The 25,868-nt window shown below is 45.2% G+C and overlaps 2 protein-coding genes and 1 long non-coding RNA gene across 4 annotated transcripts; 1 reads left to right on the forward strand and 2 right to left on the reverse strand.

The window, feature by feature from the left end:
* Positions 1-13: 13 nt before the first annotated feature.
* LOC142883592 (CD151 antigen-like) lies at positions 14-18,830 on the reverse strand. The gene is made up of 8 exons (XM_076018595.1): positions 18,484-18,830; positions 15,531-15,615; positions 13,271-13,462; positions 6,133-6,207; positions 3,985-4,089; positions 2,927-3,085; positions 2,683-2,769; positions 14-1,262 (listed from the first exon to the last, which is right to left on the reverse strand). Exons 2-8 carry the CDS (start codon positions 15,612-15,614, stop codon positions 1,203-1,205), a joined length of 762 nt encoding a protein of 253 aa, XP_075874710.1. The 5' UTR covers position 15,615; positions 18,484-18,830; the 3' UTR covers positions 14-1,202.
* A 753-nt stretch (positions 18,831-19,583) lies between these two features.
* On the forward strand, positions 19,584-25,572 carry LOC142883650 (zinc-alpha-2-glycoprotein-like). Of its 2 annotated transcripts, XM_076018703.1 has the most exons (7): positions 19,585-19,709; positions 22,009-22,284; positions 22,418-22,708; positions 22,785-23,069; positions 23,319-23,426; positions 24,564-24,589; positions 24,691-25,572. In XM_076018703.1, exons 1-6 carry the CDS (start codon positions 19,655-19,657, stop codon positions 24,584-24,586), a joined length of 1,038 nt encoding a protein of 345 aa, XP_075874818.1. In that variant the 5' UTR covers positions 19,585-19,654; the 3' UTR covers positions 24,587-24,589; positions 24,691-25,572. The 2 variants fall into 2 exon arrangements, with proteins under 2 accessions (XP_075874811.1, XP_075874818.1); XM_076018696.1 differs by lacking the exons at positions 24,564-24,589; positions 24,691-25,572 and having other exon boundaries at positions 19,584-19,709; positions 23,319-23,683.
* Positions 21,899-22,113, reverse strand: LOC142883679 (uncharacterized). The gene is made up of 2 exons (XR_012926072.1): positions 21,973-22,113; positions 21,899-21,937 (listed from the first exon to the last, which is right to left on the reverse strand). It is a non-coding gene; the product is annotated as an uncharacterized LOC142883679 (long non-coding RNA).
* Positions 25,573-25,868: the final 296 nt, after the last annotated feature.

Here is a 25,868-nt window from a genome sequence, read left to right on the forward strand (position 1 = left end):
GCCTGAGGCAAAGTTTAGTGATGACCTATGTTTACTCAAATCAAACTTATTACAAAGACAGAAGTACAGCAGATTAGTCCGGATTTGTCTCCGAGGCACACAGGAGTAAAAGAGCATCGCTTAGAGTGAGACAGTCTAACTTGCTACCACATGTCTGTTAAATAAAATATCGTACTTTTTCTCTGCAGAAAAGTAAACACAATCTTCATTCATGAAAACAGTCTATATAAAAAAAGGTAACATCAGTAAACGAGAAGTAATACAGTAGTAGGTCCCTATGCAGAGTTACAGTGAACAGTCGACTTTGGCATCAGTGGATAAATCCCTCGCAGAAATCAACCGCCAGGCACTTTCTTAAGAACAAGACCAGTGGCACTGCGTGTATTAATGATGGAAAAAAAAAATGATCACAAAATACCTTCATTAATATCAGCCCCTACCATCTGACCCCAGTGAACAGAGAGTAAAGAAGCAGATACCGTGACGATGTCAGAGCCTTTTTCATTGTGTCGTTACAGCGGCAGGAATTAAAACATACAAAAGCCACTGAAGAGACACAACCGAGAAATGAAAACGCTCCACAGAAAGCCAATCGAGGGCTTAACTTTAAAAAACATGTAGAAAATATAAAAAAGGTTTATAAAAAAAAAAAAAGGCTTTCTTTAGAACACATATGCCTCACTTGCTAGCTGGCGCGGGTAACAAGGTACTGCTGCAGTTGAAGGCTTCCTGCCAGAGGGGAAGTGAAGCTGCTGTGACCAGGATTAACATTTTTCTGCCAGTGCCGCTTCTCATCCACTCAGCCTGACGTAGCTCCGGCGTGCCAACGGAACTGCGCGGCGCGTTGTGAGGGCATCCGAGTGGAAGAATACTACAATGTTTGGAGTCCCAGGGCGGCCGTGCTACGCTAATTGACACAATCCAAGGGGGGAGGATAAGAAAAAAAATGGGGGGGGGGGGATCCCATCAGTTTCCTCTCACAAGTGTTTTCCTGCAGCCCTGCCATCCTGGAGATTAGGCCGAGGCGGCAATTTCAGGGCCTTAATTACTCCAATATACCTTGTAGCGTTTTTTTTTTCACCCTTTGTTTATCAAAATGAAATCCTCTATTCAGGAAGGCAAAAAAAAAGAAAGGAAAGAAAAGAAAGGAATGAACGGGGATGTGGGATGAGGGGAGGGGGTTCCCTCCTTCGCTCTCTCTCCTAGTACGGCTCTGCCTTCAGACTTCGGTACAGGCAGCACGTAAACACCATCCCAATGATCTGCACAGGAGGGGGAGAATAAAACACCTGATAAATCTCTGAGCTGATGTAAACAGGTTATGGATGAAACGGTCTGGTCTGGTTTTCCTTTTTCCGGAGTTGCTGTCGCGGAGGATATACGGCCGTTTCAATTTATCCACGGCTTTGGCCAAAGGGACGAGCGAGACAGAGAGACAGACGGTGAGCTGCCTCTGCTTCCACCCGACGCACGGAGCGGAGCCTTTTCCAGAGAGCTTCACTCTGAGCAGTGTCCTCGGCTGGCAGGAGGAGCTCTCTGACCTCGCCGTCTCTCTGATTTTGGCCGCGGTTGCCATGCAGCTTCTTTCCAGGTTCAAATCGTCAACGGTAGCTGGCGGACGCCACCGCAGCACGACCGCGTCCCCTCCTGACGTACAGGCTCTGCTGCCAAAGCCCCCCCCCCCACCGAATCCGCCTTTAACACGAGCCCGGAAAGCGAGAAAAAGAGTTTGTGGCCTGGCTGAGGTCACAGCGAGTTTTGAGTCTGATGTGTGGAAGCATTTGAGTTTCCCCGAGACAGAGAACCGCGGCCAAACTACAGTATTACTAACACGCACCTGCAGCACTCTCCTGCACGTCTTAACGTTCGCTGCTCAGTAGTTTAATAAATGCAGACTGCATCCATCCGTCATCTATACCCACACCCAGAGTTGCAGGGGTCTGCTGCAGCCTCTCCCAGCTGTCATGGGGGGGAGGGCAGGGTGACACCCTGGGCTAGTCGCCAGTTCATTGCAGGGCCAACAGAGAAAGACAAACAACAACCAGACACCCATTCACACTCACACACACCATTTAGACTTAGACTGGCTTCACATGCGTGTTTTTAAATGGTTCTTTAAATATATATTTATATTTCTGCCTTTTCCACTGTCAAGAGAGGTGGACAAGAGCAATCAGTGTTTGTTTTGAACTTGGTTTCTCATCAATTGGTTGGATTATATTTCCATCCATCCATTTTTCATACCTGCTACCTCCTGACCTCAGGGTCACGGGGTCTGCTGGAGCCTATCCCAGCTGTCATAGGGCGAAGACGTGTCGGCAGTTCATTGCAGGGCCACAGAGAAAGACAAACAACCATTTGCTCGCACACGCACACACCTACGGTCAATTTGGGGTTCCTCACATGCATGTTTTTGGACTGTGGGAGGAAGCCGGAGAACCTGCAGAACATGCAACCTCCACACAGAAAGCCTGTGATCGAACCCGCGACCTTCTCGCTGTGAAGCGACAGTGCTAACCACTGCACCACAGTGTCACCCCCAATACCGACTACATTTCAAAAAAAAAAAAAAAAAACCTAGCTTGAGGATATAAGAGGGGGGGGGGATTATTGCCAAGAGGGACGTCAACACCTTTGCATCTGTCGACCAGGTGACGCACGGGCGCTGAGATCTTTGCTCACCTGCACGCAGGCGATGCCCACACCCACCGCTCCGATGATCTTCAGGTGGTCCAGGATGAATTTCTCCAGCTTGGTGATGCAGCCTCCCTGAATGAGAGGCAGAAAGTGTCTGTTTGTTTTTGCTTTCCTTTGCTATGCTGCATCAGTTGAGGTGGGAGCGCCGCTGCTCGGCCCCCCTTTTGCTTCTGACGTGACGGAAATGCCGACAGAGCCCCCCCCCCCGTTCCCCTCTACACCCGCTCACCTCCACCTTGTATATGTTGGACGGGTGGTCCCTGCGGCCGCACAGCTCGGTGGGGGTCTTGCAGCAGCTGTCGGGCACCACTCGGCTGTTGCCCTCCCGGGAGCGGATCCAGACGCTCTTGGCCCAGTCGGTGGAGCTGTTGCTGCCGCAGCACTTGAACTGACAGGGGACGGGGAGAGTAAGGCAAGCAGAAATGACATCTCAAACGATTAAAGGTAAAGCTTGAGGAAATCACTGTTGCTCTTCGTTAAGTGAATTTGAATCTGCAATATCTGCCTCAACAATTCGGAACGTTATCTCGTTTCTTTTCTCGCCAAAACGTGAAAAGCCGAAAAAAAACAACCTTGGCTACGATCTGCATCGCCGGGAAGCAGCTCAGGTGAGTGTCGCCAACTCAGCTTAGCATACAGACTAGAAACAGACTTCTCAGGGTTTTCAGGATGCACCTTCGGGATGTCCTCACCCAGTGCAAAACAAGCAGATTGCGGGTTGAGAGGCCAAGCTAACAAGATGTTTTATCCAAATTCATACATAAACAGGGGGGAGGGGGGAGGGGTGAAATGAGCGGCGCCCTTTTAACTAAGCCAGATGAGGAAAGTGTGAAAAGGCTGAATTGCACCAAGTTCAAACAAACTGATGAAAGAACAAAGAATAAGTGTTGACGGCGAACAGCCGCAGGGGCGTCTCACGCAGTTAATAAAATGAGCGTAAAATATGAGCCGAGTCGGAGTCTGAAACGCAGCTCAGGCTTATTCTTCATGTGCTGCCATCTGCCGTGAAGGAGAACAAGCGGCGACAAGGTGACAAGTCCGCCTTCCGATTCAGGGGCTGAATGGAAATCTTTTGGACTCGACCTCGACGCCGCAGCCTCTGATCAGACGGGTGACAGGCTGCCCAGCAGTGCTGTCCAATCAGAGAGCCGCAGGTGAGCCCACGTCATGTGGGACTCAATGCATTGACATATGTGTAACGTGATGCAAAAAAATAAATAAATAAATAAAAACTCCACGAGTTGCCACTGCTATGAACCCAGCCGGACCTTCGGCAGCGGCACCAACCTCCTGCTGCAGCTTGTCTACAGCCCTGGTGATCTGCTCGTGGCCACTCTTCTTGTACTTCTGGGTCATGGTCTCCGTCAGGTTCTGTTTCAGCTCCTCGTTCAGCTGTTCACACACACACACACAAGCACAGATTACGCGTGGATGACATCAGGGCGGCACAGTATGACGCTTGGTGCCGGCTCGCTAGCTGCAACTACTGACTCTGCCGCTAATAAGATTTGCAGGGTCTGAACTTCAAATGCTCCTCGTGACAAGGCATGTCGCGGACAGCGGCCCCGACGGCAGAGGAACGCGGCGGGTCAAAAGCAAAAAGGGAAGTCTGTTTTGTTGGGGGGGAGAAAAAAAAGGCTCCAAAGGAGGAGCAGCAGGTTCTGGGGGGCTCAGTTTCTATGGCAACCAGCCAGCTGGGAAAGCGCTGTAAATCAAAGCGTGAAGGAGATATCAAGGGACTGAATGATATGGAGGGGAGGGGAGGGCAGAGAGAGACGGCAGATGAAGACAAAGAGGAAAAGAGGAGGAGGAGGAGGAGGCGGGGGAAGAGGGAGGAGGAGGTGGAAAGAGGGGGCGGAGGCTGGAGCGATGTGCATTTTCACTTCACCTGTTGACAGTCTGAGAGCTGAGAGTCAGTGAGGCGGAAGCGGCGGCCTCGGGATTGAAGGGAGCAGAGCGTTAAGCCCATCCAGAAACAAACACACGCTGGTTAAACAGGTTTGCAGGTGTGGAAACACCGGAGCTAACGTAGCCAGAGCTGTTGAGGCTTTGGAGGAAAACACTAGCGACGGTGGAGAGATTGGAGTTGTACATTCTGACCTAATGAACAAGGAAGGAGCGGCTAGAAATGGAATGCAATGCAGTCGCTGCTCCTGCTGGTTGCAGGTTGGAACAAATAATGCAGCTTTTTACCTCTTAAGGTCCTTACACACCGGGCAATAGGCAAAGCGACGCGAATAAGCGACGCAATAAAGCATTTTTTTTTTCTATACACACCAAGCGTGTGTATTAATTTTACTCAGCAAATGAAGTTTAGGGCTCTTTCTTTGCAATGGAGTCGACTACATCCTCAAGTGATGATGTCCTGGTGCTGGACGAATTAAAACAGAAAAAGAAAAAGAACGGAAGTCTCTGGACACACTGCTCAACGTGTCACGTGACCTTTAAAGCAGCTGAAGGTGAAGAAGAAACAGGCCGAGCACGAGTGTCAGAGCGAAGAGCAAACGCACAACTTTGATGTGAAAACGGGAATAAGGGCAGAACAGAGAGAGGGACCGCGGAGGGGCAGAGGACGGCGGGGTTTACAGAGCCAGTCTGGATCTTCTGAAGGAAGAGGTGGGGGATGGAGGGGAGTCAGTGACCGCTCATGTTCCGACAGCTCTGTATTATGAATGAGGCGCTTATAATGATAGCGCCGCACCTCTGGACTGAGCACGGTCCTGCAGCCGAGCCGCAGGACCGTGGGCAAGAGTCACAGTGAGGCTGCGCCAGGGAGATTGAAGAGGAGAACTGAATCCTTGTGTGTGTCTCACATCAAAATAGCCACAGTATAGTTTTAAATGACTTTCACCCAGTTGGCTCTGTTAGGTGACCACAAGGATTCCGTTTTCGTGCCGTTTACAAAAGTTTTTTTTTTTTTCCAGAACTAACTGGGTCAGCCAAGTATTTCGTCTTTGTTTCTGAATTAAGCTGAGCTCTATTATTGTAGAAAAAAAATCCAATTATCACATTGGCTTTAATTAACAGCAGAGTAGCTGGTAAAGTATGCAGTAAGATTAGGGAGCATTGTTCTGTTTAAGAGTAATGTGTTCGAAATACGTACTCTGTGATGTCACAAAGGGCAGTGGTTAGGTTAGCTCATTCTTTCCAAATATCCGGAGCTTTTTTGGGGGGTTTTGAAGGGAAGCAGAGCTAAAACTGAGAATTTGGCCTGGGAAGTTTGCAAACAAAGGGCAAAAAGGCAGCTTTGTTGAGATTTATAGAGGTTTTCTCCTTTTCTTTTTCTTAATCTTTAGCTGTGCAAGGCGACTCCACTGGGGTCCAAGTGAAAAATGAAGACCTGGAAGCGGGTTTAATCTTGGACTTTTCACACCGGGCACAAACGTGTGTGAGAGGACTCTTTATATCCAATCTGTCGACACAGAGAGGCCTCACCTGCTGGTAGTAGATGTAAGCCAGGACGCCGGCCAGGACCTCCAGCAGGAAAATACACAGCAGCAGGGCAAAATACTGCAAGAGAGGAGCGGGAGGGAGGTGAGTTAGTGGGTGGCGATGGGACGGAGAAGCTGCACAATCTGGTGAGAGAGCGTTTCAAGCTCCAATTTTAGCACGATTACAAAACACTTTGAACGGCACGAGGAACAAAAGGTATGTAGGTGTGAGGTCTGGCCACAGTTCCCTCACCATTTCTGAGAGCATCGAAATGCCCAACATCACATTCCCATTCAAATAAACTGATAACCGAGGGCAAGCAAAGCTCTGACATGTAACTCATGCAGAAACCAGGCTTTGAACAGAAGGAATCTTTTTTCTTGACTTCACTTTTTTATTTTTTTATTTTTACTTGTGAAAGCGCACAAAGTGCAACCAATCTACAATATGCACTTTAAAAATACAATAAAAATGCCACATAAAAAGCGCCTCTCTTCCCAAATGGCCCTGCTCCCAGACAGACAAATGTCCGGGATTTGTAGCCATTGCTTCGCAGTGCGTAAGCAAAGTCTCATCCTCCAGCCACTAGAAAGTGAATCTCTTCAGCCAGACCCGAAGGCGGGCCGGCTGGCTAGCGGCACTGAATATTGCTTCTGTTGGCGTGCCAGCCGATAAAAGTGACCTCAGCACAGATAATCAAGGTTGAGCCGAGGACGAACTTGCGCTTCCTGCGCTTCGATTGCTTTGTTTGAAGTTGGTCTACTTTAAGTCGGGGCAAACTTTGAAAAATAGCCGTTTATCAAGTACAATCTGATTCGTGACCAGGCGCACGGGAGCAGGAGGCAAAGTCTGCTTTTCAAGCCGGGCTTCTCCTGGAATTAAAAGACGAGAGGAGATTTTATCAGGCCAAAAATCTTGACCCTAATTCCTCCGGCCCGCCGCTATCGCAGGGAGAAAATCAGACGGCTCGAGTGGATTCGCTCTTTGATTCGATGTCTGATTAGATCGGAGGCCGACTGCCTGCCGAGCAAGATCCCCCGATGCATTTGGATGTTGCGTCAGAGGGAAATATGCCAACAGATCCATACAGCCAGCAGCACATCGGGAATGTATTTGTCACTGCAGGGCAGTTCTGCTAATATTTGATCCAAATGCATATTTGCATTAGGTCCTCAGTAACGAGGACCATCGCCCTCCTCCGCCTCACAAAAACAACGGCTTGAAAAACTTTGATGGAATAGAAATGACTTCATAACTAAAAAACATCTACGTTTATAAAAGCAGGATTCCACTTATAAGGAAATATAAGGATAATATGTTTTAGTGCTATTATTGCTTAAATCAGCCGCCTGGCTATTATTTACCTGCAAATGTTTATTAATATTTATCGCTTCTATTTTTATAAAATACAACAACGTGTTTGCCCCGTCTGCCTGCAGCGGTCCAGATGCACTCGGGGGTGGAGATGTAAGCTGGGGGGTGGGGGGGGGGGGGGACAATCACAAGACGGGGATTAACATTATCAGACAAGCCGTGCCAGGTGGAATTTGCAGAGGAGCGAGAAATGTTTGCAGGGTGACGCCGAAGTCGCGCGCTTCCCTGCAGAATGGTGCCATTCAGCTGAGCATCTTCACCGTCTGATAGCCCAGGGGCTGGCTTGACGGCAGCGGGACGCCGCAGGCGTCGGGCTCCAAACCCGATGCAGGTGCCGTCTATTTGTTAGCATCTCTAGGATAGGTGGTGTTAAATTCTACACATGCAAATGAGAACGGAAATGAAGCGTCTGTCTAATGAAGATGTTTTTGAGATTCTCTCTCTCTCTCTCTCTCTCTCTCTCTCTCTCTCTCTCTCTCTCTCTCTCTCTCTCTCTCTCTCTCTCTCTCTCTCTCTCTCTCTCTCTCTCTCTCTCTCTCAACGGGGCAGCGGCTGCAGACACCAAGGAGGCTGATTCTGATGAGTGCAGCAACTCCAGACGGCGCCACCTGATCCCAGCCCACGCCCCCCTCATTTAACCTTTTCTTTTTTCCAAGTCACTTCAGGGCAGAGCGTGACTCCTGATTAAATCGACTCTCTGCAGGGCTGCTTGTGCGAAACCTACAGACCCTTCCTGTTGTCCTCGGACGGCACGCCTGCAAGCTGCTGGCTGAACGGTGTTTGAACGCGTCCTCTGTTGCCGGTGGTGGCGGCGGCGGCGGCTGCGTCTCCAGAGGTGCTCTTGCTCTTTGTTCTTCACCCTCACGCGCTCCCGTGAGCGTCCGGACACGCCCATTTGTATGCGGCTCGGTGCCCGATGGTGCCACTGTTTCAGACTTCATGAGCAGCGTGCTGCTGCCTTCACAATTACCGCGCGAGCCGGTGGACCACACGTGCGCTAAAGGTGACTTTAATCAGACGGAACCGCTGGAAACACGTCGGCCATCTCGCTTATCCCGTGGCCTTTTGATTATATGGTGGACTCTTTGACCTCGAGCTGCTGTTTCAATTATAAAAAAATCAGAGGCTGCTGCTGGAGACCTTTTCTCTGTGCGTGAGGCCTTTTTGAAAAACAAAGTGCTGGAAATATTACCCGAAAAGTGATCGATTAATAATGATCCCGGACATCACACAGAGCCTGAGAACTTTAACTTTGACAATCACAGACAATCTTGAATTGTAGTTCTCAGTTTTTACTCATTTATGCTGCCATTTTCTCTTTGAGTCAAAAAGTATCAAAATATATATAATAATCGAAGGTCTGGATAATTGGAATCAAAATGTTGGTTTCGGTCAGGATTTTCTAGATTGTCTTTATCTCAAAAATATACAAAATCCCGAGGCGAAATTCCCCAAGAATACACAGCATGTCTGCTATCATTCCATGGATTTGCTTTTCGATCACGCACGTGCACACACACGGACAGACACACACACACACACACACACACACACACACACACAGAAATATCCATTATGTTCTCCATCTCTGGCAATCTCCTGCAATTCTCTCCCCCTCCCGACACAATCACTGCTGCCATCTGATTCACGGTCGTGATCTTGACTGCAGCTGCATTCAGATAACAAACACACACACACACACACACACACACACACACACACACACACACACACACACACACACACACACACACACACACACACACACACACACACACACAGGTAACACAGTGTTTCAGGACACAATGATGCAGACCAGAAGACCAGCTGTGTAATTGTAGCTCCTCACAATATGTTGGTCTGCAGACATTTTTGCAGTTGATAAAAACAATATATTGTATAATATTGTATTGCATTGTATTGTATTGTATTGCATCTGCAATGACACTACAAGAAATAATCTACGGCATGTATATATATATATATATATATATATATATATATATATATATGTATATATATATATATATATATAGTATTCAATAGAAGTATTCAACTACATGATTGTGTGATTACATGTGATAAGCTAACAAAAAAAAAAGACCTCATCCAAGTGGTTTTCTTTGGGAAAAAAACAACATGACAGTAACTGGCACTTGAACACTTTAATACAATGATCTAAAATATGATTAACATCTCGAAGTTGAAGCTGTATGTTTTGGCACCGTCCCTGCAGCGATGGCTGATGGGGAAATGATTCACTTTGCATTTAATGATAAGACAAACTTCAATTACTTGAAGTCGATGACTATATCAAGATATGACTTAGACTTAGAAGAAGAAAAAAAACAATGGGAACAGCACACAGGACTCCTGTCCTTCATCTCCATCTGCCTGCTTTTAGCTCCATTTGAGCTGAGATGCAAACAGGATGAGAGCTGAATTATGAGAAAGAGTCTTGATAATCTTGATAATCTAAACACAGTAGACACTTGCACTTTGTTCTTTGGATCATCATGAAAAAAAGAAAAAAACAATTTTGTCATTTAAAACCGTTGCAGAAGCACTGCTACCACTATTAACACTGTCACTAATTTCAGACTGTTGCTCCGACTGAACAAACAGCATTTCACTGAGGAGACATAATCTGACAAGAGAGTCTTTGGTCTCCACACAACAACAACAACAACAAAGTGAAACAAAAACAAAGAGTGACAAAGAGGCTTAAATAATTCACCGCCCGAGTCGGCTTCAAAGTGACGCAGGAGGAGCCTGAAATTAAAGCCTTTCTGTGGCCGCATGTGAGCGTTTTAAAGAGCAATGCACTCACAGGCACCTCGCCAGATTATCTACACTTGGTTTACGGCATTAGATTACCGTGAGCGACAGCGGCGGCAGCTCAGGTCGGCCATCAAAGGATGTCGCCGCTGTGGCGACACCTTCCGAAATATAACGTTCACAAGGGAAAAATAAATACGTCTTCTTGCAGGTGGAGCGCTTTTCGAGGTTGGAATTACCCACAAGCCCTTGGAGCGAGCCACATGTCGCGGTGAGCGCCGCAACTTTTGAAGTCACACGAAGTCGCAAAGGTTCAAGCGTCTGCAAGAGCAGCCAATGACACGCTTACCGTCAAAAACACTCTGTATTTTTTTTTTTTTTTTCGCTGCATACCTCTGTCTCATTGCATACTTGCACAGTCAGGATGGCATTAGAGCCAAAGAGGAGCTTTAAGAGAAAACCAAAGACACAGCTGAGACGGAGAGTTTAGAACTGAAACCTTCGGCCTTGTGCTTGGATTAATATATTAAACATGGAGTGACAACGCCAAAGTTGTATTTATCTGGATTCTCTGTCTTTGTTTATTACTTTCTTTCTTTATTATTTTGTTTTCTATGTGAAACGTCTTTGAGTGTCCAAAAAAGTGCTACATAAGTCCAATGTATTGTTATTATTTCTTTCTCTCTTTTTCCTTCTTTGTTTCTATCTTTCTTTTTTTCCTTCCTCGTTTCTTTCTCTCTTTCTTTCCTTATTTCTTTCTTTCTGTCTTTCTTCCTTTCAATCTTTCCCATGTCTGGCGTCCCACAATGCTTCGCGAGAAAATCCCAAAAATCCTGCCCACTCCAAACAGCTCGAAACCGACGTCTTTGGCCTGTTTCTTTCTTCTTCCTCAGAGTTTCGGGGAAATACACTGAGGAGACGGTCCAACTCTTTTCCTCTGCTCTCAACAACAACAACAACAACAACAACAACAACAACATATGTTCAAGAAGCGGGAGCAGAAACTGAGACTGGAAAGAATCAAAAAGAAGGCTGAGGGAAAGAAGGTAAAGACAGAGGAGGAGGAGGAGGAGGAGGAGGAAGTCCCAGGAGGAGGAGGAGCGAGCTGTGAGTCACTTCCTCCACCTGTGAGAGCCTCGCTCCCCTGCGCTCTCTCCCTCTTTGAGTCATGGCACTGTTTTGTCTGGGCTCGGCCGCTTCATCTTGAAACGGTGCATTCATGCGCGCACGCCACGCCCCGCTCCTCCCTCTCCCCGAGGGGGGAGTTTTCCACTTTGCCTTCCTGATCCCACCCCCCCACCCACCCTGTGCACTCTGTCTTGCGGAAAACAACACCCACAGCCTTTAGCGCCGCCCTTTAATCAGATTGCTTTATTCAGGCCTTTGCAGCCGATAGTGCAGAGTCTCTGCCCAGAAACTATGCAGGTGGAAGAGGTGCAGAACGATCGCCAATCCATCCATTTTCAATACCCGAGCTCATGGTCTGCTGGAGCCTCTCCCAGCAGGGCAAAGGCAGGGTGACACCCTGGACAAGTCGCAGGGCCGCATGGAGACAAACAAACAGCTGCAGTCAATTTAGAGTCGCCAGTTCACTTCACATGCGTGTTTGTGGACCGTGGGAGGAAGCCAGAGCACCCACGCAGACACAGGGAGAACATGCAAACATGTAAAGCGCCCACCACTACGCCACCATGTGGCCCAAATCGGTAACCAGACAGGATATTTTATATAAGTGGATGAGGAAGAGGAATTTATTTTGTGATTTTATATATACTTCAGCCCTGCAATGAACTGGCGACTTGTCTAGGGTGTCACCCTGCCTTCACCCTAAGACAGCTGGCATAGGCTCCAGAAGACCCCCCTGACCCTGAATAGGAATAAGCAGGTAAGAAAGATGAATGAATGAATTAATTAATTAATTAATGAATATATACTTCATTATTAAAAAAAAAAGTTCTTATTTTCTTCCCGGCTTCACTATAATTAGAAACCAAAGCCAAACCAAGCCAAAAGACCAAACAGACCAGACAAACAAACGACTATAAATCATGGAATATGTTTGCACAGAAGCTGGATGCCAATATTTGAATTTTTGGGGGGCATTTCAGCTCTAATTAATCATACGAGCGCTGAAGTGTGAGACGCACAGATGTGGTCGCTCTAACCATGACAAATTATTTTCTTACGTCAAAGTAAACTTTCCTTCGAAAAGTGACTGTCAGTTTCTAGATTGCCCAAAAAAAAAAAAAAACCCTCTGGGTTTTGAGGCTCGCACCATTTTGGCTGAAGGTGCGGTCCTCCCTCCTCTCCTGTGGATAATTCTGTGATGGCGCACGTTCGTGCAGCAGTCGCAGCCGTGAGCGTGCACGGATTTCAAAGGGTGAAGTGTTTGTGTCAGCTTTGACTTATGTGATTTGGTTTGTGCAGGGTTCCCCTGTGTTGGCACGTTGTTGCGTCTCTGCTGCCATGCAGGTGCGTCTGTTGGCAAAACCTGCTGCCGCCGATCAGGTTAAATACGGGCACTCGTGCCACAGGGTAAAGGTTGTGTTTTGTCTGACGCGAAGGTTGAGCTGTGCACAGTGTCCCAGTTTCACTTTCTGTCCTTCCCCGCGCCAGGGGCGCAGCCATCCTTCTACATGCCAAAGAACAACTTCGGCAACAAAGCAACCCTGAATCTTCGGGGGGGGGAACCAGAAAGCCAGTCGCAATGTTGGAGTTTGTAGTCTAAACATGTTGCAAATTCATGTGTTCAAATGTTTTTCCTAGTAATCAAAGAAATGTTGTCCCACTTAGTTCCTCATTTTAAATGCATTTTCTTTTTTTGCCTTTTTCTTTATTTTTTTTTTTTGCATTTATGGCCTTAATTGTGAGTACTTTTTCAAACACTGGTTAATTCCTCACTGTGTGACGTCGCTGCTCGACAACGACCAGGTCCTGTTTAATACCATCTACTTGTGCACAATGTGTGAGGCGTGCCGCAATCTCTCACCACTCGCAGCAGCTTCCTGTGCTCCTTGAAGGTGGCGCAGCAGCCCAGCACGCCCGTTACCATGACGACGGCTCCGGCCAGGACCAGTATGTAGGTGGAGGCAACGTACGTCTTGGAGGACAGCAGGCTGATGTAGTCGCTCTTCTCTATCAAGGTCCAGATGCCCACCGCCAAGACGACGCCACCTGCCAGCTGGAAGTGGGAGCGCAGCGGTGAGGGTGGAAACAGAAAGCCCCACAGTCGGACCCGATGACAATGAGAGTAGGGAAAAAAAAAAAAAAACATCCACCGGCTTGCGTGACGAAGTGTGGGCTGAACACGATGGCATCCTGAAGCTGGCCGCACTCATGCGTGACACGTTTTGGAAAAAAAAGGAAGGTTTTCAAGTCGCACTTGCGGTGAGTTCATGAGGAGTAAATCTGACTGGGTGACCTTCGGCTGACTGTGATCTTAAGCGTCAGCACCAGCGGTTTCAGTTTCAGGGGTCGTGAGGAAATGAAATGAAACAAACAAGATCTACAGTAGCAATCAGGAGGCAGCAGATGGTTCGGCGCCGCAACAAAAAATATCTGTCATCGCGCCACAGTCATCTCTCAGCCTCGATCATTTTTCAATTAATTTTTAAGGGGAAGACATCAAGCAAGACGGCAAATCAAGCAACACTGGAAAATGCCGACTTGTCACAATCATTTTGTTGTTTTTGTGGCAGTTTAATTGCAGGTTAACTTTGTCATGATGTCGTTCATGGTGCCGTCAAAGGAGCGCAAAGCTGTTGTGACACAGGAATCACTTCCTATGCTGAGGAGAATTTCATGTGAATTCCTCCTCTGTTAGCACTTGATGAGCTGCAGGATTTAGTGCAAATTTCCCAAGAGCTACTGGCAGGGAACTAAAACTTTCACGACCCCTGGTGGCGGTTGGCGGTAGAACAAGTAAATTCAAGTCTCACGTTTGCAAAGGCCTAACGCAGTGGCCACTTGTTACTGCCACAATGTTGCCAAGCAGCCCCCCCCCCCCCCCCCCACTTTTACATTATGAATTTATATTGTTTTCCTGAAAATTCTGAAGTCCATTTAACTTATGAATCTTTCTGCTTTACTAATGGAGTCTGGCAATGGAAATACTCAGCAAGTCTTTGGACACTTATAGATCTTTTTTTATATTTTAATTTTTGAACAATACATCCAAACTGCCGAACACAGCATTGCCTCATTCCTGGAGCTCAGTGGCTCTGTCACTGGAAAGTTTTAGAGGAATTATTAGCCTTTGAATAGATCTTTTGTGTCGCCACTGAAAGAATGCAACTTGGCTTGGAGTCCGAGAAGAAGACACACTGGCATTTATCTGCAGCCAGAATGAAAAGGCTTTGTTTTGGGTCCAGAAAGAGTTTTTGGCAGATAATTACTTCCATAATGCCTCATAAAAAGCTAATTATTCATATAACTATGCGACCAAACTGTGGTCAGGTGTGTCACTATCATTTAGCATTATTCCCTTTATTTTGTGCTCTCTCTTTTTTTCAGATATCATATTTATAAACTGTCTTAGTTCACACATCTGTGGCGTCCTCTGGCTTATTTTATTATAACAAAGACAAATGTGTTGTTTTGGTATGCACAGTGGACAAAACCACTGCACATGTAGGAATAAGATTAAAATTTGGGAAAAATACATCAAAGTATTTCTTTTCAGAAAAACAAACATGTTTCATCTCCTACATCAAGTCAATTAAAGAGAATTCTGACAAGAAACAGAAATCATGTCTGTTTGTGGAATCACTTTTCCCACCTCGAGGCTTTACAAGATAATTTAACATAAATACATTTAAAAAAAAATAAAGACTGACTTCAAAATAGTTTAAGGTGGTTCATGACGAGCTTTCAAGAGTCTGCGCGGATGAGAAACCACCGTAAACACAGACGGAACGGCAACAATAAATATCTTAATACCGCCATTTATTTTGTCTTCCAGACTCTTTAAAGTCTGATTAACTTGACAGAGTGCTGCTGTCTGGCCATGTTTGTTCTTTTCCTTTCATGTTCCCAGATCTCTACAGATCCAGAACACATTACGTCACCAACTAAACGAGAAAACTTTCCTTGACACAAAACGAGAACACAGCTTGGTTTTACAAACAATGACGGGCTCAGTTCGTTACGGCCATATCGAAAGGTTTGCACCTTGGGAAAAGGGCGGACGGATTGCAGGTGGCGTCAGATAAAGATGCAGGTGGCTCAAACACGCCAGGATGTAAACTCACCCAAAAGAGAAAGTTGAAGGTAAACAGGAGGTACTTGAGGCAGATGGTTCCGCATGTCTCCTTCTTCTCCTCATAGACCCCCATCCTGCAGGAGACAACAGCTTTGATATCACATGACGACATCTATCAGTGTGACAGACACTTCCTGAGGAGTGAAATTTAAACAATAATAATAATAATAATAATAAAAATAATAATAATAGGCCATGCAAATACATTGAATTGAAGGAAATCAAATGAGGTTGTATTTTTTTTTAAATATAAACTTTTTAAAAGTTCACCCAATCATCTGTCAAGTATTATTAAAGGGGCCCCTCTTTCAAAATGTTTTCTACATATTCTCCCATGAAGGAAAAACACTGCACCTGCTGTGGCAGGCAATTTAATCAAGAGGTGCTTTTCACAAATGAGATGTAGCACACTAAAGGCCGGACAATCCCGGGCAGCCAGCAGTTCATTAGCTGTGTGGGCTGAAACAGTAAGCTGAGTAATAGCACGTGCATGAAAAGAAGAGACCTATGATGACTAAGTGTTGAGTTGGCCCTGAGAGTCAGCCAAAGTCTGGAAATGATTTCGTACCTGTTTGTCAGGCAAATGCAAACTCTCTCTCTTTCTCTCTCTTTCCCTGTCTCAAAATCAGCTCTGCTTTTGCCAAAAATCTAGTTGTTTCCTGTTGATGGAGGCATCTTACAAGAGTAAGACAATATGTTTACAGGAAGGCAGGAGAGACACACCCAACCCACAGTTATTGGCACTCCAATCACGGCGATACTTTATTTAAACGTGATTTCTCGCCACAGTGCAAACAAGCCAAGCCTCCAGTCAGAGGTTTGTATGGTTGTACACATCTTGCAGTTGACACTCGCTGCCTTAACCCACAATTTTCCTTGTGAACCTGCAGGTCAGGCCCAGACTCGCCCTTCTTTCACGGAACCCTTCCCTTCCCGACTCTCCAGACGGCCCCCGCCAACCCGCCCTCCCACTGCCAACTCAGATGTGAGCGACTGCATGAATGAGTGCGAGTGTCTGGCTGGGGACCATCTGCTAGGACAGGCCCTCTTCAACGTGATCTTGTTAATTGAATCTAAACAAGATTTAATGGACAGCTCGGCTCTTTTTTCTTTTTTAAAAAAAACCTGGCTTTTAAAGGCAGGCAGGGATCAGCTGAGTCAACAGAGGACGCCAACTGGTTTTAAAATATTTACAACAGGCGGGTTTCCCCAGCGGTTTCCCATGGGGCCCTAAAAGAGGGTCCCCATGGGAAACCAAGGGATATAGAATGAGGTACTTTCAATCTTTAACTCACACAATGGTAAAAAAGAGGGAGAAACATTGCTTTTTCAACTCTTCTGTCATGGTGGGGCAAAATCTTAACAAAATGTGAGTCTGCTGTCATTTTGTTGAACAAATAACATCTTTTCTGTCCGGAACACTGCAGTTTGAGATAGCAATGAGTTCCAGAGGTAATACATTACTTCATTTCAGGAAGCAAAACCTTTACTTGAAGATAAAGACCACATCAAACAAGATATTAAGAGAAGTTCCACCCATCTGACACACTAACCAAACATTTAGCAGGCTAGCGTCCAGCCCAGGAAACTTGACATTGTGGAATAGTTGTGGCATATCTGAAAAGGTCTTTATGGCATGCATATATTCACTAAAAGGGCTGCAGGGTGCTAAAGATATCACAGTGATTCAGTGGGGCTGCTGGATGGAGTCACAAAATAACTGTAGCTTTAGGCCTGCACTGAGCATCACCTGAGCGCCATTCACAATGTAGCCATGCCAGCAGTGTCTTGAGCACTAAAGATTGATTTTCTCAGGAGAAATAGGGCGGCCAAATACCAAAAATAACCATATGCTAGACTAATTATTGCACATTGAAAACCTAGAACATTTTTACGCCACAAATTTTCACACTAATCGCTAACACGAGCGTGCCTATTTGCTCAGCTGGCCGACAGGAGACTACGGCAACAAGCGGTTATCCGTACTTAAAAAGTATTTCCTAACACTAAAACAATTGATTCCTGCTTAAAGTGTCTCTCTGTACAACTTTGGTGAACAAAAGTCACATAGAGGAAAAATGGCAACATTGACTGTGTAAAATGGCCATTTAAAGGGAGCGTCGATGTTGAATTGATAGTAAATTGTAGCAGAGCATTGAGATCAAAAGTCAAGTGACAAATATGAGAGTAGATGTCCGTCTACTTTTAGTTGCCACCTCCACCCGAGTCAATAATGAGCTTTTAATAGAGTAACACCTGTGTAATAAAAAGGCAGCTGGTTTTATAACCACATGGATGAAATACTAAACACATAAGGTTTAGTGTGTGTGTGTGTGTGTGTGTGTGTGTGTGTGTGTGTGTGTGTGTGTGTGTGTGTGTGTGTGTTGGGGGGGGGGGGGGTAATTAAGACTGCCAAGCGACAACTTTGAGAAGTCGTGAAGCTAGCTAGCAACACAACTGCGTTATAAAAAAAAAAAATCACAACCGCGTCCCAGCAACGGTATGACTGTGGAAACGTCATCAAAAAAACGTCTTGTACTACTTTAGGAGATGAATTTCAGCCTAGCCGATACATATGTATCAATACATATTACATATATCACTGTTCAGAAACGGGCGATTAAATAGTCACCAAAAAGTTTAGAACATTTCCATCACGATATTTCTTGCCAGCGCATCTCTCCGCTGATGTGAGCTAACGCTAAAGCTGTGGTCAAGGTAAGCGAGGTGCTCTCTCCGCCACCGCTGCTAATAATGGACATGTAGGAAAACGCGGTTAGCAAAGAGTTTATCAACGGTTTTCAAGATGGGAATGCGGGAAAAAATATTGTGTCTGGGTCATTCAATGACGGGAGTCCTACCCAGTCTGATCAATGCGACACCAACCGCAGCCAGAGCTAACGCACATCTACCTCGCGTAGCACTTCCTGTTTCCCCCTTACCTGCAACTTTCTGCGATCCCCTGTCGATGTGAGAGTAGTGAGAATGTGTTCACACGGTCCCAATCTGTTCAGTCTTTTATTCTCTTCTCTTGGGAAGACGAATACTGCTTCCTCTCTACTGTTGGCTGGAGGCTGGAGGAAAAGCCAAGTGCCGACTGCTGAGCGAGGCTGGGAGCTGGGAGTGCTGCGCCGCTGCTGACTCCACCCCACTCCTGGCCACCTTATTTGGTTTCCTCTTCGTTTTCATGTCCCCAGGACACGAGCTTTGAGATGGAAGAAACCACATCTGTTTGAGTTCGTGGTGTAATAAAGATGCAATGACACACAAGGGACTTCAGTGATGTGTCAGTTTCACCGTTTCACCGACTCAAATCAGGAAAACATAACCGAACTCAGAGAGAAAGGCAAAGCATGTTCGGAGACTATGATGACTATGAGGCATAGCTTAAAGTGCAGTGACACTAAACATCCAACAGGTGGGACTATAATACCACTATAACAACATCTCTGGCGGTTTACAAAAGTAACTTAATTTTATATACATCCTATACACTCAATCAGGTATAAACTTTTTGTTAAAGCAGCTCTAGGTAACTAGGTACACGAGTTTATAACCTGTTGTAATATTATAACCATTAAACAATACACCACATCATTTCCAACGACACCGGCAAAGAGTATTTGCGGTTCTCAACGAGCAGGGAGTAGTAATGAGTCCAAGTTACCGAGAGCTGCTTTAACTCCCACCAATTTGCATGTTACGGCGCTTACGTCAACTGTTTTCTTCCGGCCCGCGAAATGATTTTGCAAAATATAAAAACTGCAATTTATCAGTGAAAGAAAGTGCCTTTCTAAATGTGTCCACTTGGTGACAGACACGACATATACATTAAAATATTGAAGTTTCACATAAAGTATCCAGTTTTTAACGTAGAATTTTACTTATTTGATCATCCAACGGCATCGTTAGATGGCGAACCAATGGCGTGATACTATAAAAACGTCACTTCCGGTATTGGCCAGCCTTCTAGGCTGTGGACTCGAACAACGCTTCCTTCCTACGAAGGACATTCGGTCTGAAGGGTGCAGACCCTGAATTGAGACACAGCACACTACGAGTCAGTGGTAAAGTGACTTTAGAGCCGAAAAGAAGGAGGGATATGGCGAAGAGATGAATACGCTGCTTCCCCTGGTCCTCCTGGGGACTTCGCTGCTGGCGAACAGTGGTGAGTGAAAAGTTCTGATATCACATGTTGCTGTTTTTTCTGTTTCCTTTCCTGGAAGTAACCGACTTGGAACCGCTGTTTAAAGTGTCCAAACCTTTTTTTATTATTATTTTTATGTGTTTCATATTCCCACGTTTTGGCCCTCGTAGGTGAGGGCCAAACGGAAGTGAACAAACAACAATTGTTCACTTCCGTTATTGCGTTATTAAGTAACCCACCGGAGTTCTCGGAAAGTCCCGCCCGTCCCTGCATTCATAAACCAAAGGAGGCAGGGTTTGCATGCCGCGTGGGCGAGGTTTGGCTGCGTAACCAGCTCCTCTGAGCAAAGTGAAACATGATACAATTTCAAATAGGCAAGCAAAAATAGAATAGTTAGACATATATAAAACAGAAATAATAACAGAAATAAAAACAAAAACAAGTTTTAAAAAAAAAAGAAGATTATAGCCTTCTATATAACAAGGTTTCACAGCAATTTTCTTCTCCACGAATGTTCCAACGTTATGACTTATTTTCCATCACTATATTTTCAATACCTCTAACAATATTGTCAACCACCAGCCCCCTCCAGTGGTCACCACCACTAGTGACACATATCAACACATCCCCCTTCTTTTGAAGTTATGAACTAAGAGCGTAAGAAAATGTATGCATGAACACATTTATGGGATTCCAATCCTATACATCAGAATTACTATAACCATTACAACGTTTTAATTTCCTCACCAACTTCTTGTAAGCTGTTATCCCCAGCTTTTTTCGTTTCATTTTGCCATGCTTTCAACTAACACCAAGCTCTCATATAGAAATTAACAGATTTCAAAACCATACAGCAAATCTTTTTTCTTTTTTTTTTTTTTTTCTTTTTTTTTTTTAACTCAGAATATGGTGCATTAACCTAAAGATCAAGTTTATCTGGTCTTTTAATCTGACGTCCAGATCACCTCAGAACATGTAATTCTGTGGGAACATTGCTGCTTCTCACCAGCATGTGCCCATTTGATTTCACCTCAGGCACTGTGTCAATCTGTGACACAGAATGCTTTCCATCTGCATTACCACACGTTGTCCCTTGAAACGCCTCTTTGGTTCCTGGTAGATTGCGATGGTTCCTTCTGAAAAAATATGTCCATCCTCAGTTGTCACTTCAAAGGACCTTGTTCCTATTTCTTGAAGAACTATAGCTCTTCTGCTACATGCATCCAGGTAATTTTTCTCACCACATCATCCTTTGTAAGAGGTTGGAGAGCTTTTGTTGACTCGTCATAACGCTGTTTTTGTTTCCATTTCCGGTTCTCCATTTTTGCCTGAATTTCTCTGTTTGAACTCTGTGTAACGGGGCAGTGTCGTGCGCTGCTTGCGATTCATTCAGAGGTCTGCCGGTTAGAGACCACAGTCAAGAGGGGCAGACCTGTAGCTCAGCAGAGCTAAACAAGGATCTGACTTCCTGTCCCTGGCCTTTTTCAATAGCTGCTTAATGATGTGCACTCCCTTTTCAGCTTTGCTGTTTGTCTGTGGATGCAGGGGACTGAATGTAACATGGTGGAAACCATATTGTCCTGCAAACTACCGCCAGTCACTGCAGTTGTAACACAAACCATTGTCACTAACTACAGTCTTTGGAATTCTGTGTCGAGCAAATATGGACTTTACATGAGTGATGACCCTGTTGGCAGTTGTATTTGTTAGCAGAGCAATTATCTGGAAAATTTAAATAGTAATCAATAACTAACACATCAAGTTTGGAATGAACTTTCCAATAAAATATATCATGTCCATAACTCAAAGCACACCTGTCTTGTCAGTAGGCCGTGGTATGCCTATGATAGCTGATGCCTCTAGCTGACATCTTGTCACCCAGAGATGTTATTTGCTGTACACCAAATTGGCACTTGGCACAATTTAGTTTCAGACCATTTTCACAAACTCTCTGACCCCCCACCACTGATGTCACATATCAACACAGATACTTCTGCGGGACTTTAGCGTGACCAAGCCCCCCGCCTTAAATATGAACCATAAAGTGACAGAACCTTTAATCTCTTCATTTTTATTTTAATTGTGCCACTTGGGCTATCATTTATTTTTAATAAACATGTTGAAGGTTGTGAATGACACAAGAAGACTCGAAAAATATCCAAATGGTCACCGGTGCGTGTATTTACAAAAAATAAAAAAATAAAAAAATTGTGCTTGATCCAGTTAAATAGTTGATTCATTGAAGAGTTCTGGTCTCATTGGTTGTTGAAAATGTAGAAGATACTTGATTGTCTTCCTGGTGTGACTGTGTGATCCTCAGAGAAACACTCCCTTACCTACATCTACACGGCCGCCTCCAAACCCAGTGGAATCAAAGGCATCCATGAGTTCACTGCCATGGGTCTCCTGGACAGCAGGATGATCGACTACTACGACAGTGAGACTCAGAAGAAGGTCCCGAAGCAACCCTGGATTAAAAGACTCAAGCCTGCAGGTTACTGGTCGAAAGGCTCTGAGTCACGAAAGAGAGAACACGAGTGGCTCAAAATCAACATCAACTTTCTGCTGGAAAGGACAAAACAAGACAACGACACAGGTAAGATCTGCCAGTTGTGGATGTTGGTACAGCTGATTATTCCAGGTGGTCTAAAATGAACTGGGACCAGTTTGATGGAGCAACATTTGCATTTTGGCCTGATGCACCTCATCTGTCTTCACTCTGGTTCTAGATTCCCACACTCTGCAGTGGCTGCACGGCTGTGATGGCGACTTGCATCCAGGTAGCAATATGATACTGGGACAGGTGATGGACAGGTACAGCTGGGATGGAGAGGACTTACTGTATTTTAGTAATGCCAACAATGAGTGGGTGGCTCATTCACCTGTTGCACTGCCTATGAAAATGATGTGGCTTAGTGACACTGCACTGAGTGTCTTCACCAAAGGCTACAGAGAGAAAGAGTGCCTGGGCTTCCTGGAGGAGTTTGTGAATTGTGAACAGGAGGACCTCAAATCAGCCTGTACGTTAACACAAGATGTTCACAATCAACTGACTTGGGTGTGAAGTTGATAAGCTAACGGGCCTTCTCTCTGCAGCTCCCCCTGAAGTGTACACCTTCAAGAGGAACGCCAGGGTGGAGACCAACACCATCCTGGTGTGTATGGCCACTGGCTTCATCTCAGAAGACACCCGGGTGCAGATCAAACAAGACGGCCGCAGTGTGACCAGACAGGATGGGTTAATGACAGGGGAAGTCCTACCGAATGGAGACGAGACCTTCCAGACGACGGTGCACGTGGAGATTCTCAAGAGTGACAAGTCCAACTTCACCTGTGAAGTGTTTGATGTTGCAACCAAACACTCTCTCAGGAAGTTTTGGGGTAAGAAACAGTGAGGAGGAATGAATCTATCTATCTATCTGTCTGTCTATCTATCTATTTATCTCTCTATCCATTTATCCGTCTGTCTGTCTGTCATGTATTTATGTATTTGGAGATAGATTTGAGGATGGTAGCAAATCCCTCACCGGGCCTGAACTGAAGTCATGTGAGCCAGTAGGGAGTCAGTGCGGTTAAAAAATTAGCCAATAAAGATGTGAGTTGACCTGCTGCTGTAACTGTGTGTTTCAGAGGACGAACCTTCCAAGTCTCCAGTGGGCTTGATTGTTGGAGGTGTGGTAGGTAGCCTGGTCCTGGTCCTGGTCCTGATAATTCTGGTCAAGATACTGAAGAAGTCTGGTGAGCGCCACCTGTTGCTAGTCATGAAAACATGTAAAGTTTTATGATGCTGAGCCCCACAGACAGGGTGCAGCAGTGATTGTTCAAATGTGTGCCAATGTTTAATGTGAGGGTTCAGAGGTCACAGTGTTAATAATGTGTCCTGTCAATCACTACGTAAACAACGAGTGTCACCATCCTCAGCGCTCAGTACAGCACTGCAGGTATAAATGAGGATGTAGCGGCAAGAGTGTGATTTTATCTTTCAGCAATTTACAACAACAATAACACAACACCTTGATACTGAACTTTTTCGATGAATTCATGCTGTCGACTTAATCGATTACGTGGACAAATGGATGCAGTCCTAGTGGACACCCAGGGTGAGGGGAGCCACCAAGCGTTAAGAGGAGACCTACAGGGGATATTTGTCCTATAGGACTCCAGAGGCTGCTGACAGCTACTGGAGGGACAAGCATTTCAGCAGTAGCAGTCGCCTAAAGCGAAATCTTGGGTGCAGGAGGAATTCAGTTGCGTTCCAACTTTGAAGAGATCCCACTCCTCAGCCTCATTCCTCAGATCCATTGCTGAACCTCAGATAGAGAAACAAGAATGATCCTTTTGTCCTGGATGTTGGACAGTGGAGCAACTCTTGACTCTCTTCAGAGTGCTGGAGGGTGCAGGGAGTTTGTTCAACCCGTCCACAACCTGGACCTCGAGAAGGCTTCTGACTGTGTGTCCCGAGGTGTCCTGATGGGGTCACTTCGGGAGAAAGTCGGAGTTGTTTCTGGTGGCAGTTGGCCTCCACCAGGGCTGCCCTTTGTCACTTTACATTTGTTTTTATTTGGACAGAATTTCTAGTCACACCTGCTTAAAAATGAACATTTAAAAAATATTCATTCACAGGAAAGCATAATCTTTAGTGTGTGTGTGTGTGCGCGTGTGTGTGTGTGTGTGTGTGTGTGTGTGTGTGTGTGTGTGTGTGTGTGTGTGTGTGTGTGTGTGTGTGTGTGTGTGTGTGTGTGTGTGTGTGTAAGTTAAGTTTTGTAATTTTATTCAGAGGTCACAGTGTTCATAATGTTTCCTGTCAGTCATCATGTGGATAAATTCCCCCTGAGCTCTCAGCTAACACTGTCTTCTTGTCCTTCACTGCCACAGCCCCTCTGGACAGCACCATTTAAGGAGTGAGTGTCTTATACTTGTCTGCTTGCTTTTTAGCATCATTTAATAATTACTGTAATGTTTTTAAATTACTAATTGATACAATGTTGGTGTGATTCCACAGCTTACCGTCCGAGAAAAACACGCCCCACATACAGGGGCGGCATAAATAGGAGAAAAGTTATGACGATCAAGCTCTTCCAAGTAAAACCCTTGACAGGCTCCAGTAGTAGGGCAGAACCTCAGACTCAAACAAAGAAGGGAAGAACATTGTTGTCCCTGTTGGAGACCTTTCAGAAAAAATGAAGGTGCTTTTTTTTTTTTTTTTCCCCAAACACAAAATCCCAGTTGATTTCAAACCTGGCAACACCTACCACAATAGACTGGTCCAACCAAAGACCATAACACCAGGTCATAATGAACTGAACAACGTTGTCTATGCCAGTGTTTTCGTGTTTTTCAACTTTTTTTGAGCCATGGCACTTTTTAAAATTTATTTAAGACTAGCAATAAGACGCAATACAGTATATACTCTCAGATGGTACGGTAAATATATGCCACTCACAACATTTTTCTTTTCTATTTTAACAAAACTGAACAAAATACAAAACATCAGGTATGTTCTTTTTGAAAACTTTTAGACCAACGGGAAATACAAGTATGCATGACTTTGGAAACAAAAGACAAAAGTCTGTCAAGATGTAAGATTTAACATAAAGTATAATGATTAGGCTCACCAAAACAACAAACAATTGAAAACAAAAGCAGCTGATACATCCTTTCAGCTCTTCAAATTACAGGGCACCAACATATTCAACCCACTTGGTCCAGCGTTTAGTGAAAATACATTTCTGAAGACGCAGGGAGAAGGTAATGTTTTCCATAAGGTATATGTCAGTCACTGTGTTGCCATTCCAGTATCGTAGGTGGCTCAGGGTGCAACCAATGCCTAGTGAGGGCTTTTTTGCCAGCGTTTGTCAAGATACCAAATAAGTATTCGTCAGTTCGTCTGACCTGTGAGTCCAAAATCCCTAAAAATAAAGTAGAAAACTACATTGGTAGACTAGTGGTAAAAAGGCCTCTTAGTATTTTGTGAAGTTCTGTCCAGAAGGGCTTAACCGCTGTACAATCCCAAAATATATGCCAGTGATTGGCTTCTTGGTGTCCACACTGTTTCACGGCACATTTTTTATATTGAAAAAAAATCCCATGACACATAAACAAACAAAAATAATATAATTTACTTATACTCTCAGTGTGAAACCTGGGGCCTGTTCAGATGCACACAAAGCTGATATGTTG

Source organism: Nelusetta ayraudi, unplaced genomic scaffold (assembly GCF_046127955.1).
Source record: "Nelusetta ayraudi isolate G7.1 ecotype Tasmania unplaced genomic scaffold, CSIRO-AGI_Nayr_v1 ptg000002l, whole genome shotgun sequence".
Lineage (NCBI taxonomy): Eukaryota > Metazoa > Chordata > Actinopteri > Tetraodontiformes > Monacanthidae > Nelusetta > Nelusetta ayraudi.

What these genes read in the sequence shown, in the direction of transcription:
- LOC142883592 (XM_076018595.1), bottom strand. Translation starts at nt 15,614, where the DNA reads ATGGGGGTCTATGAGGAGAAGAAGGAGACATGCGGAACCATCTGCCTC. An exon ending in CTTACATCTACTACCAGCAG is followed by an intron (nt 4,090 to 6,132) that starts GTGAGGCCTCTC and finishes GTGTGTGAACAG; the next exon opens with CTGAACGAGGAGCTGAAACA. An exon ending in CCAACATATACAAGGTGGAG is followed by an intron (nt 2,770 to 2,926) that starts GTGAGCGGGTGT and finishes CCTCTCATTCAG; the next exon opens with GGAGGCTGCATCACCAAGCT.
- LOC142883650 (XM_076018696.1), top strand. Translation starts at nt 19,655, where the DNA reads ATGAATACGCTGCTTCCCCTGGTCCTCCTGGGGACTTCGCTGCTGGCG. An exon ending in TTCGCTGCTGGCGAACAGTG is followed by an intron (nt 19,710 to 22,008) that starts GTGAGTGAAAAG and finishes TGTGATCCTCAG; the next exon opens with AGAAACACTCCCTTACCTAC. An exon ending in GGAGGACCTCAAATCAGCCT is followed by an intron (nt 22,709 to 22,784) that starts GTACGTTAACAC and finishes TTCTCTCTGCAG; the next exon opens with CTCCCCCTGAAGTGTACACC.